At 40.0% G+C, this 19,472-nt stretch overlaps 1 protein-coding gene across 1 annotated transcript in view; it reads left to right on the forward strand.

The window, feature by feature from the left end:
- The first annotated feature begins 496 nt into the window (after nt 1-496).
- The window catches only part of LOC124776675, a 277,681-nt gene continuing 258,705 nt past the window's right edge, over nt 497-19,472 (forward strand). The window contains exon 1 of the mRNA XM_047251780.1: nt 497-606. Coding sequence (XP_047107736.1) covers nt 504-606 — 103 coding nt within the window. The 5' untranslated portion in view covers nt 497-503. The remainder of the gene's footprint in view (nt 607-19,472) is intronic.

The following is a 19,472-nucleotide window of genomic DNA, read 5'->3' on the forward strand; positions in this document are numbered from 1 at the left end:
CTGCAATTGTAATCATTTGTTTGTCCACATGTACAACACATCTACCGATTTCCGTCCATCATTCGTTTATATATATATATATATATATATATATATATATATATATATATAATAGAGTATCTTCATGCTCATGAGGTTCACAGCTCATTGTTAAACACTCGTTGTGTGAGAAACACCCTCATTACATGACACTTTTCCAGTTCTGTCAGTGTATTTGCGAATAATTGCAAACCAAGGTATAGTGGCGTAAGCCTTTAGTGATAGCGGGCAGCAGACGCGGCCTCTTTGCCTCCACTGTGCGGCTCCGCCACCGCCGCCGCCTCCGCCGGCCAGCAGCGCGCTCAGGCGGTGGTTCCGCGCTTCTCGCGCGCCGCGCCGCCGCACTCGGCGGGCCGGAGCCCGCTTCGGAGCGTCGGTAGTTGCGCGCGCGCCTCCCGCGGCTGCGGTTGACAGGGTCCGCTCCTGGCGAGGCCCGGCAAGGCGCTAGCAGGTCGCCGTCCGTGATGGGAGCCGCCGTCGCGTACTGCCCGTGGCTGCTCTGCTACCTGCTGCTGATCGTCTTCTGCGGGGGCGTGACTGTGCCCCAGCTGTACCAGGGAGAGCTTGGTGAGTGGTTATGCCTCCCTTCCACGCCCCCTGCTCCGGCAAAACATATACTCAGAGCATTAATGGAAAAGTAAACAACTTCTGGATTAAATTGGTAAATTAAAGTCTCGAGTTTTCATTTTCACATACGTGTACTATTAGGGTTAAAAAGCAACTTAATTACATAACTGAGCATGACTAAACGTGAAAAATAATTCTCTTCAGCGTAACCGGATGATACCATCATTGTGCACACGTATAGGCCCATGAAACCTTATAGCGACTCACGTATCGTCACAAGCAATTGAAACAATGTAAGGAGGCTATAGTTTACCAATAAAGTTGTTCCTACGATGTCACGGAACGGGTAGTTGCTTCCACACAGATACTGGCACTCCTTTTCCTTACTTCAGAGAGTTGTAGAACTCCAAATTAATATCATGTGTCAAAAATTTTCCCTGGTTAAATATGTGGTGTACTGGATGTTTTTCGACTTCGACGTTGGTATGTAAAAATTTATATGTAACACACATCTGGTCGAAACACCGGCCTGCCACGCCTACATCTAATATTTATTGTATAGTATTTGAATATCTACCGAGTCTACGAGGGCCTCTGTAATGACAAGACAAAGCAAATTTACACATCCTGGGGGGACTGGGTTCAAAACCCCTTATAGTTATACAGCCTTAGTTGCTCGGTTGATTCTCCTGCCCGCTTCAGGCAGAGGCCGATTTGGTTGCTTTGAAGACGAGAGAGGCATTTTCCATCACGACCCTTCTTCAATGAGACGACCCTATGATCTGCACGACGTAACACTGCTATTCTTTATTCTTTCCCCAGTGCATTTGCCTTCTTGTAATTTTCTCGAATGACTTACCTATAAGCCGAGACAACAGTAGCAATTAAACAACGGCCGTACTTACTTCGCACCTGTTTATAGTTCTTGGTAACATAACATCTTTTATGGTGGCAGGACGGTATTATTCGTTTGGCAGCATTTTTCTATGTCGTTTACAGCCGCCAGGAATTTTACGGGAAGTGCGAGTTAATTAGATTTATTGCACACGCAGGAAGCCTCCTGTGTATTACGCTAACCATTAAAAATTTTTGCCACGCTTTTTTTTACTTTCAAGAGAATTCTTCACATTATTATGGAACTAACAATTACCCAGGACGTTGTGGTGCGTGTAGATATTAAGTGTCCTGTCATAACATTTCTGCATGACACAGTTAAATCTCGGTAGAATATTTATTCTGTTTTTGTACAAAGTATGATGGTAGTGAGGTACGGAGATCAGTGAAGAGTAATGCGTCGGCCAATGAAACGTTATTAAATCAGAGACTCCGATCGCTTAGAAAAATAGTTTTCTATTCGTGAGTGTCTTGATCACATTTTCTGGATTTATGGCAGATGATCGGTTTCGACTCTAATGACTCATCGTGGGAACAAATAGCTTGTAACACTTCAAATAATCTAATAGTCACCTTGATCATTTAAAATTAACTGAAGTGGCACCGATATGCACTAAAGATGGACATAACGTGCGACTTTCGTAACAAGATGATGACTGAGAGTCTAAACCGGTCATCTGTTCAAAATTCGGCAATAGCGATCAAGACAGTTAAGGGCAAACAGCAAATGTTAATCTCTTAATGCGGATCACACAGAACTGAAATTTATCATCTCTGAATAAGGGCCGGGTGAGACTATTGTTCATTTTCCTGAAGGAATCATCCAAACCTAACTCACACTGTTTTTGCATTAGTATTAATCACACTATGTGTTTGAAGCGGATGTTATGGCCTTCATTCATGTTTAGCTGTACGTCACTGCCTATTTACAGCGGAGATGATGTGTTTATACTTGTGTTCTTATCTGCGCTTGTGCTGTTTGGCACATATAACTGAGCAGCGGATAAAGGTCAGAGAATATAGAAGAAAAAAGGGAGAGGACGTACATCAGACCGAATACGGGTCCCGCTGACAATACGCCATAAGGATTTATGCATCAATAACTTACACTGTGACCTGCTTCTCGATATTGACTCTGTCACATCCGCAACATTATTTATATGTGGCAAGTCCACGTTTGAACTTATGAATTTCCTTAAAACTCGTTCGTTCCTTAAATACTGTGCCCGTCGATTGAAGATGTAGTTGAATATCAGACTTGGCGCCATAACTTATGAACTGTCTATGACATACAGAGAGCCTGAGGTGTTTAAGAGAAAACAATTACCACATTTATTGAAGATAAAGACTTATGCAGAATGGTGATGCATTAGAACTGAACGATCTCTTAGCACAAATATTTCTACGACAATGGGTTAGTGCGATCAATGAAATACTAACTGGCTATGGCGCAGAGAAAGCAGTAATGCTCAGCAATTGGATGTTACTAGTGACACGTATATTTAAGAAAAGGAAAAGATTGAATTCTTTCCGAGGTAGGAGTCGCAACTTCTAATTATGCTGACTCGTTTCCATTAGCTGTACCTACTGTGAACGTATTAGTAATTTCATTTATATAGTGATGAATTTTTGTTTTCTTTTTTTGTTTTTTTGACTTTAAGTAGTTAAAGCAAAATGGCTCACGACTGATACAGAGTTCTTTACATTTTTTTCCATTTATATGGAGCGGATTAGTCATTCAACCTTACGTATAATTAGCCTTAAAATATATGAAAATAAACTTATGTTGACTTGTTTCTAGTCATTAGCAAACAACATATCACCTTAATCAATGGGAACATTTTAAAACTTCTCGCCAGCCCTTGGGAAACTTACACACCATTTCGTGAAAGATAGGTATGTGGGTTCACGTATCACTATGACAAAGCGGTTCAATTTGCCACAAGCGTAAAGCGTACACTAAGAATTCTACATGTTACAGATTGCTAACACATCCTCACTCGTTGTGTCATAAAAGGCTGCCATCAACAAGGAAGCTGAGATTTATATTTATTCATACACAAAACGAAGACGTAATTTCTGCATAAAAAGCTAATATGACGTGTTGTATTTCAAAACTTTTCAGTCACTTACATGGGCCTTTCATACATTTTCCAGGTAAACGCTGTAGTATTTACCTCATAAAGATGAATAATATTTCCTTATAAAATCCGATTTATGATTAAAACAAGCGTAGTTCATCCCCTTGTAAGCCTCCACGAATTATTATAAACCAGGAACCACTATTTCTTTCCTCCTGTTTCTGCTTCAACTTTAGCCCGTATCATAATTGATGAGCAGTGAAAGAGTGTTCTATCCTCCATTCACACCATAATTCCCGCTCTACTTCTAACTCTATCCACATAGTGCAGTTTACAGTTTATCCTTTTACTCCATTTAAGCATTGGGCCGAAGACTGCTTTAAGAAATATAAATTTGTTGTTTCCGACATTTTGTGTTTATTCCAAATTACCAATTTAATTCGCTGTTTTTAGAACTGCATATTTTAAGTGTTCGTTACAGTAGAGATGCTAGTGTTTTATATAGTGGAAACATATGCGTTGGCGTTTTGATGTAGTCGCCACAGCTTGTGACACTATCTTGTACATATAAACTGACATTGAGAGTTTTTCGTATGATTCTGCGGAAGTGAAATAATATTTACTAACGTACGTGATTTAGTAGGTCATCAGTTCGAGCCCCATGAGATGTTCACACATTTCGATTTAATTTTATGAAGGTGATTATTCTTAAAGTTACTTCATTAATTTTGGCACTACAGTTATCGCAGATGAAAGTAAATTTTACTCTATGGTTATTGATTTATTGGCCAAACGTTATCCCTCGTAGTCTTTCTATTGAGGTAAGGAGAAGAGTTACAGATCGATAATAATACAGCGTAAGGAACCTCATTTTTATCACCATCATCTTAGCCGAATTCTGTACTCGTACGTACATAATTCCACGACCAGTCTGGGGTATGCGCTCCATTTTCAACTGGCTGGTACACTATACGGTTTCAAATGAACATATCATCTAAGTGTCCTTCGCGCTGTCACATTAAAGTCTTTGTTTTAGAGGTGTGACTTTTGTGTGTACTGCTTAATGGTATCATTTTGAACTTTGGGTCATGCACTTCGCATTACATGTGTATTTCAACTGTATGAAGGCGATATGGATTACCCGTTTCACTGAAACCAATTGTTGCATCATCCATCAGATTAGGGGATCAGAATTCATAACGAGATAAAGAAACGTTATAGAGTAATATAGTATTAACGATACTGCAATCTCCTTGTAATTAGAAGAGCCGCGGCAATCAAGCTATAAACCGAACAAAATACTTAGTTAGCATTCTCTGCGAAGATAATTACTGTACAACAACAAAAAGTGTGTGCCTGTTAGAAAGGAAAGGTAACGAATAATATTCACGAATGACTGTGTTTCAGTTACAGGAAATTTTGTTAATGCCATCGGCCTGATGAAACACCGCATTTCCATCATCTGTTCATTGTGAATATCTCTTAATGTAAGAACCGTTTATCTCTTCTTATTGCCTTGTCAGACTGTCTTGCAGGCATAATTTATTTCGACATGCTGAATTTGCTATCACATTATGACAGATCTATTTTTACCAGGTGAATTAATTTATTAATGATGCCACGGAGTAATACATTAAAGTGTCTGGTGTTAACTGTTGGTTCACATTTCTACGTTTTTATCGAGCTTTTTCCGTTCTTTAATGTTTGTTAATGGAGAACATAGCACAAAATGCGGGGAATACGGTTATTCGTAAGTGTTTGGACACATAGTGGAAGTCGTACTTAGTAAAAGTATTACTCGTGGAGGAATGAAGTGTGCCCACATGTATATTGGAACCACATGTAAAAGTTACAGCTACTTTCTGTGTGGTTCACGCTCAGTTGTGGCCTGAACCGGTATGGGTGCCAAACTTCTGATCAACTTAACCTACGGATAGTAAAGTATGGTACAATTTCGCTGTGTCCGACACAGCTGCCATGATATATTGCTACAAAAGACTGAAAACCAGCAATATAACGTTAATTTATACGTGAATTTTTAAGACAGCTATGGAATTAATCTCCAGTAATATTAATTATTACATAATGTTGTACTCATATTCACAGGTAGGCTAACATTTGTTTCGCTACTGCCAGATTTACTACTTTGTGTGGAAGCAGTGATTTGCACCTAAGCTGTATGTAGTAATCAGTGTGAATCATATGGAAAATGCAATTACACGTTTTTGAATTAATATCGCTCCATTTACGGGAAATGCATATGAATGGTAAGAAGATGATAGCGGTTGGAATTTATTTGAGAATATTTTCAGGAAGCGAGATTAGGGTTTAATATCCCGCTGATGGCGAGATCATTAGAGAGGGAACACTAGCTCGTATTGGAGAGGTAAGGGGAGAGAAGTTGGTCGTGCCATTTAAAAGGAATCATGTGTCTTATATAATTTAGAGAGATTACGGAAAACCCAAGTCTGAATGACCGGATGGAAATTCGATTCAGCATCCTTCAGAATACGAGTCCAATATAGTAGAACGCCCGCCAGATTGCTCGATAGTCTCGAGTACCCAGAAACTTCCATATACAGCCACATTTTTCTTATGCCGTGTTCTACCAAATACCAGCAGTTAATATTTCCATAAATCTATACTAAGCACATTAAAGGGGAAGGAGACGAGGGAGGAAGAGAACAAGAGGGGATACTGATAGGTCTGTCTTTATTAATCGTACTGTATGCTTTGTAGTTGCAATGTATAAATATGTTTGTGTGTCTACACTGTCAAATTAATTAAGGAATCATCCACTAAATCACAAGTTTTATAAAGACTTTTTTAATATACACTTGTATTACACTTATCGTTATATCCTTATGGACAACGTACAATATACGAAATAAGTGCTCTGTATTTACTTTGTGCATCAGTCGTGACATGAATCAGTTGGGATACATGTGAGTTCCTTGAGAACATTATGTAGCTGTTGGAAAATAGCAGTCTGTATATCAGTACGGACGTGAGAGGTTCTGGCCCATCTACACTGCGTACTTCAGCTGAGATCCGTTTGTATTAAATAGATTTAAGGCTGGGGACACACCTGTACGGTACTCAGGTTATAACTTAAACCTGTAGCATGTCCTCCGGCATTCAATCTCTTTGGTGGCGAACGTTGTGATTCACGGAATAGTAAACAACCGCACTAGAATACAGAAGAAGGGGCAAGCATGTGATCCTTTCGAATCTGGTGTTCCGTACTACCACCATAAAGAATTCTGCCCGACACTTTGATATTTTCGTCTAACTTAAAATGTTGTGATCTACCAGTAGGCAAAAGGCGATCGTTGTCATGCTTTAGACTATATTTCTGAGCGTCAGATACGTGAGCAAATAAAATACGTTAGAAATAGCTGAGTTGTTGAACGTATTGCCTCTACACTGTTTTTGTAGGATTCTGCGAGTAACATCACCTCCTTCCAGAGATAATCCTGTGAGTTCAGTAAGCACCTTCATCACCCTTTCGCGCACGTGTTAGTCGAATCTACTACGTTCGTATCAGTGTGTGTCTGAAATCCGCCGATGTTTGCTCTCTTGCTTGATTAGGACACGAAACACAGAAACTATTGTATAATATGAAGTAGTAACGTCTTGTATACAGGTACCGTAACGAGTGCAAGAATACCCCGAGTAAACGCAATATTTCTGTTCACCTGCCTTACTGCTGATTTCATTTGTTCGTTCCATTGCATATCGCTTCATAATATCACCCTCAATATACCTGAAAAATGCGCCACACTTAAGATATTTCACACATATACAGGGTGTTACAAAAAGGCACGGCCAAAGTTTCAGGAGACACTCCTCATACACAAATAAAGAAAAGATGTTATGTGGACATGTGTCCGGAAACGCTTAATTTCCATGTTAGAGCTCATTTTAGTTTCGTCAGTATGTACTGTACTTCCTCGATTCACCGCCAGTTGGCCCAATTGAAGGAAGGTAATGTTGACTTTGGTGCTTGTGTTGACATACGACTCATTGCTCTACAGTACTAGCATTGTTGGTGATGTCTTGATTGGGCCCCATGTTCTTCCACCTACGCTCAATGGAGCACGTTATCATGATTTCATACGGGATACTCTACCTGTGCTGCTAGAACATGTGCCTTTACAAGTACGACACAACATGTGGTTCATGCACGATGGAGTTCCTGCACATTTCAGTCAGTGTTCGTACGCTTCTCAACAACAGATTCGGTGACCGATGGATTGGTAGAGGCGGACCAATTCCATGGCCTCCACGCTCTCCTGACCTCAACCCTCTTGGCTTTCATTTATGGGGGCATTTGAAAGCTCTTGTCTACACAACCCCGGTACCAAATGTAGAGACTCTTCTTGATCGTATTGTGGACGGCTGTCATACAATACGCCATTCTCCAGCGCTGCATCAGCGCATCAGGAATTCCATGCGACGGAGGGAGGATGGATGTATCCTCGCTAACGAAGGACATTTTGAACATTTCCTGTAACAAAGTGTTTGAAGTCACACTGGTACGTTCTGTTGCTGTGTGTTTCCATTCCATGATTAATGTGATTTGAAGTGAAGTAATAAAATGAGCTCTAACATGGAAAGTAAGCCATTCCGGACACATGTCCACATAACATTTTTTCTTTCTTTGTGTGTAAGGAATGCTTCCTGAAAGTTTGGCCGTACCTTTTTGTAACGCCCTGTATTACAGTCGGACAGTACCGGATGCTTTTAACTATAGCACTTTCAATCATATACAACGTTCAATAGACCCTTTGATAATACTTGACAATTTCTTCCGGTTTGCATCAACAGTCTGACGGTCTTCCAGTTGTTAATCAGCGCCGCGTTAGGGATGCAATTAGTGAGGAAAACTAATTTTTCCCTTTTCTTTCTCAAAATCTTACGGATTTCTGGTCTTACATGGAATGGTCAAAATCTGTAACACATTTGTTCTACCTTGGAACATCATACAGGGAGTTCTATTAGCATGTGCAAATGAGTATAGGCTAATCCTAGCATGTCACAGTATGGCAAGCGGCAGCCTTTCATTTGATTATAAACTGCGCTTTGGGTAAACAGAAATGGATGTGAATAAACGCATATTTTATATTTTATTCTAGACTTATCCGAATATTTAAAATTACTCATTTTCCGATGGTTGTAGGTTGCGGGATGTTTTCAAGTAGCGCTTTCTGTAACGCACGAAGCTTTTATTGGTGTACAGGTGTTTACCCTTTATTAGTGGTGTTTGGTATGTAAATAACGTCGACTAAACTGTTACAAAGAATAATAATAGGAAACGGAATTAAAGGGAATTAAAACCGACAAGATACACAGAGAGCTAGAGAGAGGGAGAAAGAGAGAAAGAGAGAGAGAGAGAGAGAGAGAGAGAGAGAGAGAGAGAGTCGGGGAGAAGGAGAAAGAGTCGTACAATCCTTTCTGTTAGAAATGTGCAAATGACGGTGGCAAATGTCAGTCGAGAAAATGGAAATGGATCGGCTACTTTAAAAGGGGAAAGAGAGAACGGCGATTTCGTCGAGCATTGTTGAATATTTATAGAAGCTTCGTTTAACAGTGACCTTAGTTCGAAATCTTCCAGTAACCTGTATATAATGTTGTACCCTTATTAACAGTGTTTAAAAGCGATAAAAGCGGCAATTTAACCTCTGAAGGTAGCTGGAAACCTGAGAATATTTTAGAGCCAAAACGAACTATTTACTACTTTGGTTATAGTAACATTATAACATTTGTACCGTACAAAGTAATAAGGAAAGAAGCTTAACGTTTAACGTCCTTTCGACAAAGAATTCATTAGAGACGGTTTACTGTCCAGAAAACAGTCACGGTTCTCAGAAGAAACATTCAAAACAAATAAGAAAACTTACGATGTTCGTACACAGAAGTTTTTCTCAGAAAATTCGGCTAATCTCGTTAAACGATTTGCTTACTTCCTACGCGGAAAGTGTTGATGTTCTTCAATGTTTGGAATCACTTAAAGGGAATACTTGTGATGTTCTATACGCAGTCAGAACTCAGTGTTTCGAGCTGTACCGCATCAGAACACTCTCTTAAATTTACAGGCACAATGGGACTGGCTGAAATCTACTATCTTGCAAAATTTATAGCAATTTCATGAATAAATCTCCTTTGTTATCTGTTAGTGTAAGTGGTACAATAATGTCCGACTTATGATCTCATGTTTTTTCCAAATCGTCTGGGTAAAAATGTCACTCTGAAATGCTTCAATGTGGGGTACGACGGGACATAATGGGTTCGCTTTCTGTAAACAGCATACAGTTTTCATTCGCTACCATTCATTTTAAATTGTCTAGTGCCTCAGCGATACAGATGGCCGTACCGTAGGTGCAACCACAACGGAGGGGTATCTGTTGAGAGGCCAGATAAACATGTAGTTCCTGAAGAGAGGCAGCAGCCTTTTCAGTAGTTGCAGGGGCAACAGTCTGGATGATTGACTGATCTGACCTTGTAACATTAACCAAAACGGCCTTGCTGTGCTGGTACTGCAAACGGCTGAAAGCAAGGGGAAACTACAGCCGTAATTTTTCCAGAGGACATCCAGCTTTACTGTATGATTAAATGATGATGGCGTCCTCTTGGGTAAAATATGCCGGAGGTAAAGTACTCCCCCATTCGGATCTCCGGGCGGGGACTACTCAAGAGGACGTCGTTATCAGGAGAAAGAAAACTGGCGTTCAACGGATCGGAGCGTGGAATGTCAGATCCCTTAATCGGGCAGGTAGGTTAGAAAATTTAAAAAGGGAAATGGATAGGTTGAAGTTAGATATAGTGGGAATTAGTGAAGTTCGGTGGCAGGAGGAACAAGACTTTTGGTCAGGTGATTACAGGGTTATAAATACAAAATCAAATAGGGGTAATGCAGAAGTAGGTTTAATAATGAATAAAAAATTGGAGTGCGGGTTAGCTACTACAAACAGCAGAGTGAACGCATTATTGTGGCCAAGATAGACACAAAGCCCATGCCTACTACAGTAGTACAAGTTTATATGCCAACTAGCTCTGCAGATGATGAAGAAATTGATGAAATGTATGACGAGATAAAAGAAATTATTCAGGTAGTGAAGGGAGACGAAAATTTAATAGTCATGGGTGACTGGAATTCGTCAGTAGGAAAAGGGAGAGAAGGAAACATAGTAGGTGAATATGGATTGGGGGGAAGAAATGAAAGAGGAAGCCGCCTTGTAGAATTTTGCACAGAGCATAACTTAATCATAGCTAACACTTGGTTCAAGAATCATATAAGAAAGTTGTATACCTGGAAGAATCCTGGAGATACTAAAAGGTATCAGATAGATTATATAATGGTAAGACAGAGATTTAGGAACCAGGTTTTAAATTGTAAGACATTTCCAGGGGCAGATGTGGACTCTGACCACAATCTATTGGTTATGAACTGTAGATTAAAACTGAAGAAGCTGCAAAAAGGTGGGAATTTAAGGAGATGGGACCTGGATAAACTGAAAGAACGAGAGGTTGTAGAGAGTTTCAGGGAGCGCATAAGGGAACAATTGACAGGAATGGGGGAAAGAAATACAGTAGAAGAAGAATGGGTAGCTCTGAGGGATGAAGTAGTGAAGGCAGCAGAGGATCAAGTAGGTAAAACGACGAGGGCTAATAGATATCCTTGGGTAACAGAAGAAATATTGAATTTAATTGATGAAAGGAGAAAATATAAAAATGCAGTAAATGAAGCAGGCAAAAAAGAATACAAACGTCTCAAAAATGAGATCGACAGGAAGTGCAAAATGGCTAAGCAGGGATGGCTAGAGGACAAATGTAAGGATGTAGAGGCTTGTCTCACTAGGGGTAAGATAGATATTGCCTACAGGAAAATTAAAGAGACCTTTGGAGAGAAGAGAACCACTTGTATGAATATCAAGAGCTCAGATGGCAACCCAGTTCTAAGCAAAGAAGGGAAGGCAGAAAGGTGGAAGGAGTATATAGAGGGTTTATACAAGGGCGATGTACTTGAAGACAATATTATGGAAATGGAAGAGGATGTAGATGAAGATGAAATGCGAGATAAGATACTGCGTGAAGAGTTTTACAGAGCACTGAAAGATCTGAGTCGAAACAAGGCCCTGGGAGTAGACAACATTCCATTAGAACTACTGATGGCCTTGGGAGAGCCAGTCATGACAAAACTCTACTATTTGGTGAGCAAGATGTATGAAACAGGCGAAATACCGACAGACTTCAAGCAGAATATAATAATTCCAATCCCAAAGAAAGCAGTTGTTGACAGATGTGAAAATTATCGAACTATCAGTTTAATAAGTCACAGCTGCAAAATACTAACGCGAATTCTTTACAGACGAATGGAAAAACTGGTAGAAGCGGACCTCGGGGAAGATCAGTTTGGATTCCGTAGAAATGTTGGAACACGTGAGGCAATACTAACCTTACGACTTATCTTAGAAGAAAGATTAAGAAAAGGCAAACCTACGTTTCTAGCATTTGTAGACTTACAGAAAGCTTTTGACAACGTTAACTGGAATACTCCCTTTCAAATTCTGAAGTTGACAGGGGTAAAATACAGGGAGCGAAAGGCTATTTACAATTTGTACAGAAACCAGATGGGAGTTATAGGAGTCGAGGGGCATGAAAGGGAAGCAGTGGTTGGGAAAGGAGTGAGACAGGGTTGTAGTCTCTTCCCGATGTTATTCAATCTGTATATTGAGCAAGCAGTAAAGGAAACAAAAGAAAAATTCGGAGTAGGTATTAAAATTCATGGAGAAGAAGTAAAAACTTTGAGGTTCGCAATCTGACTTTCAATAATCTCTTCAAAAGAATGGCCCTGACTAACATTAACCTATACCTTTCACAAAGCACTTACCTCACAAAAATCTTCGTTACTCTAACTACTGCAATACAGCGAGTGCCACTACTGCCAGCTAAATAAAAGATTCAAACTACTGAAGACACTAACTACTGATAGGGATAGTTAGCAAATGAAAGATTTTGATACAGAACAAACAATGTATTTACCTTAATATTGTTCAAAAGTCATAATATATATATATATATATATATATCACTTCATGACATCCAGTCTTACAAATGTACTTTCTCTGTCCAAAACTCCATCTCACTCCCCACATCCACCACTGCTGGCGGCTCACCTCCAACTACGCAACGCTACGCGCCAAGTCGCTAGATTCAATATCAAAAGTCGCTAAAACTTATTTTACTTGGGGGTGTACTGAAAATTTCGTGCAGTGAATGGTGCAATAAGCCAGTGGGGGTGAGGGGGGTTAATAAAATATTAATAAAAATTGTCTCATACCTAATTGCTATATTGTCTTAATTAAATGACGCATCGCTTGCAACAACATACATGTAAAATACGCTAACGTATAATTAAACATGTTATCATAATTGACGCAACACATAGATTGTTGTTTCAATCACAGTAGTCAAATATACTAAAAATATACAACTATATTTGTAACAAAAGAAAGCAAGAACTGAAATTAGGTTATAAAATACATACATACCGGAATGTGAGCTATTCATCGTAGTCACTCAGAAGATCGAATAACTCTTCTGTTTCATGCTTTGACAGAACTGTAGTTGGTATTCACTGAGGCGTGCGAAACTGCAAGCTGAAGAGAGTGACAAATGCAACGGATCGCTACAAAATGCTTCAAACCATATTCTCTCTCGAGTTGTTCGAAAAGCCCATTGTTTATTCCAACTATTGCAGAAGCATTATCTGTACCAATTCCTACCATATTAGCGATTGGAAGTTTCAGATCTTTCAAAGAATTCACAAGAACAGCAGTCAGATTTCTTGCATCTGCAGTTTCTACTACAGCGAGTTTGGGAAATGCTGATCTAATGGTTTGGTTGTTTACACCATAGTACCGTATATCGACACCTAGCATTTTGGATATTGATACATTTGTGGATTCATCTATTAGTACACTGTATTTTTGGTTACCTATATCTTCAACCAATTATTGTGTAAAATATTGAGCCAAAACTTCAGTTATAATGTTAGTGCACTTTGTACGATGTAATTGCATGTTTTTAGCGCCCTCATCACCGGAAAATAAAGAAAGGGCGCCTTCCTCTCTGCTTGCTATTCTAACTGTAGTTTTCGGAACAATTTTCACAGGTAAGGTGGTTTGTGTTTTCTTTTTTTTTAATCAATTTTTGTTTATGCTTAGTAGTTTTCGAATGCTTTCTAATATCACAGAATTTAGCATAAAACTCTGTTGCACATACTTGACATCTTGCCTTGTTTTAAGTCTCCAACGACTGGTTTCAACCACCCATTGAATTCAGGTTCTGCTTCCCACGCATCCTGATATTTTTTAGCGTACTGCTTCTTCTTCTGCGGTAAATCCATTATGTAAGCCACCACAGCATAAGTTTCACCAATTTATACCACTGAAAATACATTAAAACTCAGGCGAACTAGAGGTCATGAAACAATCTACTCACTTCGTAACTCGATATCAGTCCTATTGTTCATTGTTTAAAACGTAATAATGTTTGAGATACTCCCACCGAATTGTTCTTGCGTTACCACTGTGCATGTGTTAATAATTTGACTGCGAGTTAACATTTCGAAAAATTAGAGGTTGCTGGAGAGAAATGTATTTTATTATACTTTTACGTATGTTTTTTGTCAATTCGAAAAATAAAAGGAGTTCAAAAGTTGAAGAATTATAGATCGATACGCTATCGACGATAACAGGCTAGTGAGTGAATGAATAGTGAATTGTTATATAGTCAAGGTTTTCTTACTGTGTAGGCAATTCCCACATTCAGGTTTACTAAATGCTGAACAATGCTACATGATCTGCTAAAAACTTAATTTAACTTAGTAAATCTAAAACAGTCAGTGTAGTACCCATTCTATAGTTAAAATCTTAGTTTTGTTAATAAAAATACTGGCCCAAAATAGTTTTGATTTGTACTTCAAAAGTCGTCAGTACTCCAAAAGTCGCCAGAGAAGTCGCTAAATAATTTTTGTCGCTAAAAAGTTTTTTTTGTCGCTAAGACGAAGGCAAAAGTCACCATTTCTAGCAGAGGTGGATACATGTTGTTGGAGTGTAACGATAAGTGGTCCAACGGTCCTTTCTTTGTGCGTGTCACCATGGTAAAAAGGTAAGTCCCGCGTCATGAAGCTGGCGGGCTGTGGTGTCCGATCGACCGCAGTGTCATCACCAGTCGATGGCGTTATGCGGACGCGGTATGGAGGTGCATGTGATCAGCACACACATCTCCCGCCCGTTTTCGTGTTTCTTGACCCTGGAGCCGCTATTAATCGGTTGAGCAGCTTCTCAGTTGACCTCACGAGGCCGAGAACATCCCTCAACAGTCTTCCCACTAAGAAAAAATCTTTGCAGTACTGGGAACTGAACCCGGGTCCTCCTCATGGCAATCAACCGCACTGATCTCTCGGCTATAGAAGCGCAGATTGCCAAGCAAACGCTACTACAAATATTTCACTTGTTCAGTATGCATTCATTCTCTGTCAGTAAATTCCAAGTTTTATGTTAATAACTAACATGCAGAGGCTTCATTGAGAGAATAATCATTTTTCGCAGTAATGAGAAAATATGAACTACTTGTACTGCACGTCTATCTCAACTGTGAGTATTCAATTTTGGTTTCGTTATCACAGAACCACAATAGTTGACCGTGCGAAAATTTTTGCACTTAACCTCCTCCGTGCACTAGCTTCTGGACTAAATATTCAGAATAGTGTATCAGTCCGTGTTGAAGCAATACCAGATAGCTTTTTCTTTTTCTTCATTGGTATTTGGCCATCTTTATTCAGTCATCCGTCACAGCAAGCATCTGGAACCATCTTTGCGTGAGAATTAGTTGAGGTGCAAACATGCTGCTAATTACAAAGAATCTTGTATTCGATGTAACTGGAAAAATCTGTAGTTATACGTGTGACAGTTAACTGTAACAGAATGAAAACTGTTCCTATAGCAGCACAAAATGTTGAGTATGTCTTGGGAGAGACATGAACGTAAAAGAAGGGAACTAGCTTTTCGACGTATCTGGGAACTACAAGGACATAAAAACATATTGGCATATGCGCAGTTTTTTACTTGTTAGTATTAGTACGCATGTGATATAATATTATGCATCGTGTCAATGAAAATAACATAACACGTGATGTCATGTCGTATAACATAACATGACATGTCAACAACTCATCCATCATGGCATGTGTCATGTCGTGCCCTATGACGCAACGTGTCGTTTAAGTTTAGCATGCATGCATCCACACTTTGGGATACCTTCTATTGTAGACGCATCAACACTCTCGTATAATTTCTTTTGCAGATACATCTGACTCTCTAGAATCACGCAGTTTGTGTCTCTTTGTTCTTTCACGCCTCACCATACATGTAACAGGCGTGTGTCTAAGACATGTCACTGCGCTGTAAAAGTAGAGATGTAAAAAAAGGTAAATACGGTAAGACGTTTGTTTTAAATGTGTCTGAAGCTGTTCCCTGCTTTCGTAACTCTGACTCTATCCAGGACATATTCGCCTGTTTTGTGCTATGGAACGAGCCTTTTTCATTCTGATTTCCAACTCTTACTCTGTAATAATTTTGACACTGGATCTCCGTACCTTGGCAACCGATGTAGATTTTTTGTTGACTCAGGCGACGACTGATCCGGTAAAGGTTTTTTTATTATCTTTCGAATCTTGTTGCCTGTATCGTGGAATGGGATAAAGTTTTCGCAAAATAACAGTATGACCATTAATTTCATGTATTTGTCTAACTTAAGAGAAAATTGGAACCGATTCGCGCAAGTCTGAAACATAGAAGTGGCGAGTAATCACAATAAAAAAGGGTATTTTTTTGCACGTACGCTACAAATGAAGCAAAGTTTTTGAAAGCGAGTTTCCAATTGTATCGTAATAATGGATTTTTTAAAAATTTGATTCCTTTTAAACTATTTTAGAGCATTCAGAGTTCACGTAAGTACGAAATTTAGTTGCCACATTTAGCTCGACGTTAAACCATCGTATCTCGACAACGAGTCAAGACTAATGGGTAAAGAGATTTAGATTTGACTTTATCCATTTACCTGTGTTATGTTCGCTCAAAATTCGAACAGATTCGTACAAGTATAGGAGTGACGCGCTTCAGAAGCCTCACAGAAAAAGTATTTTTTGCAAGTAATATGCAAACTAAGCAATTTTTTTTCAAACGGTTAAATCACATTTAAGTCTAATACACCGATGGACCAAATTTGGACCATCAGTCTAGCTCCAGGCTGGAGTTATTTAAGGGGGATATTTTGCACCTAAAACCCTTAGGGTGCACATTGAAACCGTGCCATTAACTGAGTTATGAATTTCAGCCCAATTAAAATCTTTTCCAAAAGATATTAATGGATTTACACAATTTGCCTCGTCGCCAGCTCTTTGCTTAAAATACTGTAACATCTAACGTGGTTATATACTGTAACATAATATCTTATAACATAGCCACACTAAGACGGGTTCGATTCCCGGTGGGGTCAGGGATTTTCTCTGCCTCGGGATGACTGGGTGTTGTGTGCTGTCCTTAGGTTAGTTAGGTTTAAGTAGTTCTAAGTTCTAGGGGACCGATGACCATAGATGTTAAGTCCCATAGTGCTCAGAGCCATTTGAACCATTTTTAAGACAGATCTTCGATAGCCTATACAAGTGGCCGCTGATCCGGGCCAAACCAACAGCTTTTCACCCCATATCCCTAACTCAACTAGGAACCGAGCACCAAACCAGACCCCCCCCCCCCCCCCCCACTACCCACTCAACCGCGATTCTGTGCTCAGTCTTTTCAGACATTCATGCCAGCGCTTCCGCGCAGTAGCAATTACTAAACCATGACATGTTCGCCTCCATAACTGAACGGTTATTTGGAGAAGACCCGGGTTCAGTTCCCGATACTGCCGGGGATTTTTCCATAGTGGGAGGTCTGGAACGGAATGGACTCAGCCTCGTGATGCCAATATGATGCCAGTGGCTGGGGATGACACGGCGGTCGGTCGTTAGGTGCTGATAGCCCTTTTTGTTTGGGTCAGAGTGGAAGAGCTAAACAATGACTGACTGTTAGTTATGAGTTCTCTTGGTAGTTTCATAGTTGGCTCTTATATGCAGTTGCACACTTTTGAGGCCACCACAATAGTGTACGTCCTTAGAATTCCTTAGCTCTGAGAAGCATTAACTGGAAATGAAGGAAAAAAATTCTCTCAGTGACACACGTTAACTTTTTACCATTTAAAAAAAGTCATCTCAGTACAATATCACTTTCATGAGAGTACCACACATTTCTCGGATAAGCCACGTCTATATGTTACGATAAATTCCTCTCGAGCCTCCAGGCGCGTCAGTTGGTTAGAAACAGTACTAGGCGACTTTTGTCAATTGGTATCTTTGTCAATAGCTCGAGAGAATGTTATCAGTACATATCACCTTAGACCATACATTCGTAGTTATATATATATTATGTACACAAGATAATTCGTTCCTTTATTGTCCCATTATGTTGTGTTCTGCTACCCCACATTCAGACTCAGACTGGATCTTACTGTAGTGCTGCCAGAAGGAAATACTGTGTAGCGCCACGTACATGGAGTAAGAAACTTCCAGCAATTCAGGAACAAGGAGGAAATTGAGCTCTATAGCACATAAAATACAGAAGATTATCGTAATCCACAGACTTGCAAGCTATGGGATTTTACTATGCATATCGAAAACATTTGCAAGCACTAGTAGTCAGTACAGCGTGACTCGATATCGATAAAAACACATAGCATCAGAGAATTAAAAATCTACTGCAACCTCCATTTCTAACGATTTCGATGCCGAGGGTGCGTTACTCCCTAATTTTGCTAATTTTTCGCTGAATAGCTAGGACTACGACAGATACCTTTATTTTTCAATAGAGGCGCTACTGTAGTGAAAGCCACGGAATATTCTCGGGATGTTCAATTTACTTTCACATTTCGATGTGAAATCTCTCTCCACTTAAGAAAGTGTGCTTACTTTCAGCAATGATGTTAGGCGAACAAGAAATTAGTTGTTTCCTCGTTTAATGACTAGTGATACTTTGAATTGACCAACAACTGCGTTTCGTTCAGAGACAGTCCTACCTGGTCAATCCATGACCCAGATTCACAAACTAACATCAGTACCTCTGAAGAGAAGCACCTTTTGCCACCAGGCAGAAGTAATAATACGACTGGTGCCTGCGAGGAAACACGGTGAGGCATCACCGCCAAAGCATCTGACTCTGCCCGAGGGAACCAGACCCAACCTACTGCAGAGCTAAAGTTACGATCGCTGTCTCACGGATGTTAGCCTGCGTGGAGTAGAAGCAGGGAACATAATGATGAACTTATATTCGCCATCTTTCTATTCCGAGCCGGCCAGTGTGGCCGTCCGGTTCTAGGCGCTTTTGTCTGGAACCGCGTGACCGCTACGGTCGCAGGTTCGAATCCTGCCTCGGGCATGGATGTGTGTGATGTCCTTAGGTTGATTAGGTTTAAGTACTTCTAAGTTCTAGGGGACTGATGACCACAAATGTTAAGTCCCATAGTGCTCAGAGCCATTTGAACCGTTTTTCTATTGCGAGATGCCTCCCATTGCAGGAGGACTTTAGTAGTGGGGGATAACATGAGCCTTCATTCTCAAACTCTGTCCCTCGACCCTATCGCTTCAACCACAAGTAGGGAAACGTATCATCAACCCTACGCAGGGAGACCCAGGATCGCTTTCAGTAGTTCAAAACTAGTGAGACTACCGATTCTTATGGTCCGATGCATCTTATTCGGGCGTCACCTTCCTCTTCTATGCGGAGGCCT

The sequence above is a fragment of the Schistocerca piceifrons genome, chromosome 1 (genome assembly GCF_021461385.2).
Source record: "Schistocerca piceifrons isolate TAMUIC-IGC-003096 chromosome 1, iqSchPice1.1, whole genome shotgun sequence".
NCBI lineage: Eukaryota > Metazoa > Arthropoda > Insecta > Orthoptera > Acrididae > Schistocerca > Schistocerca piceifrons.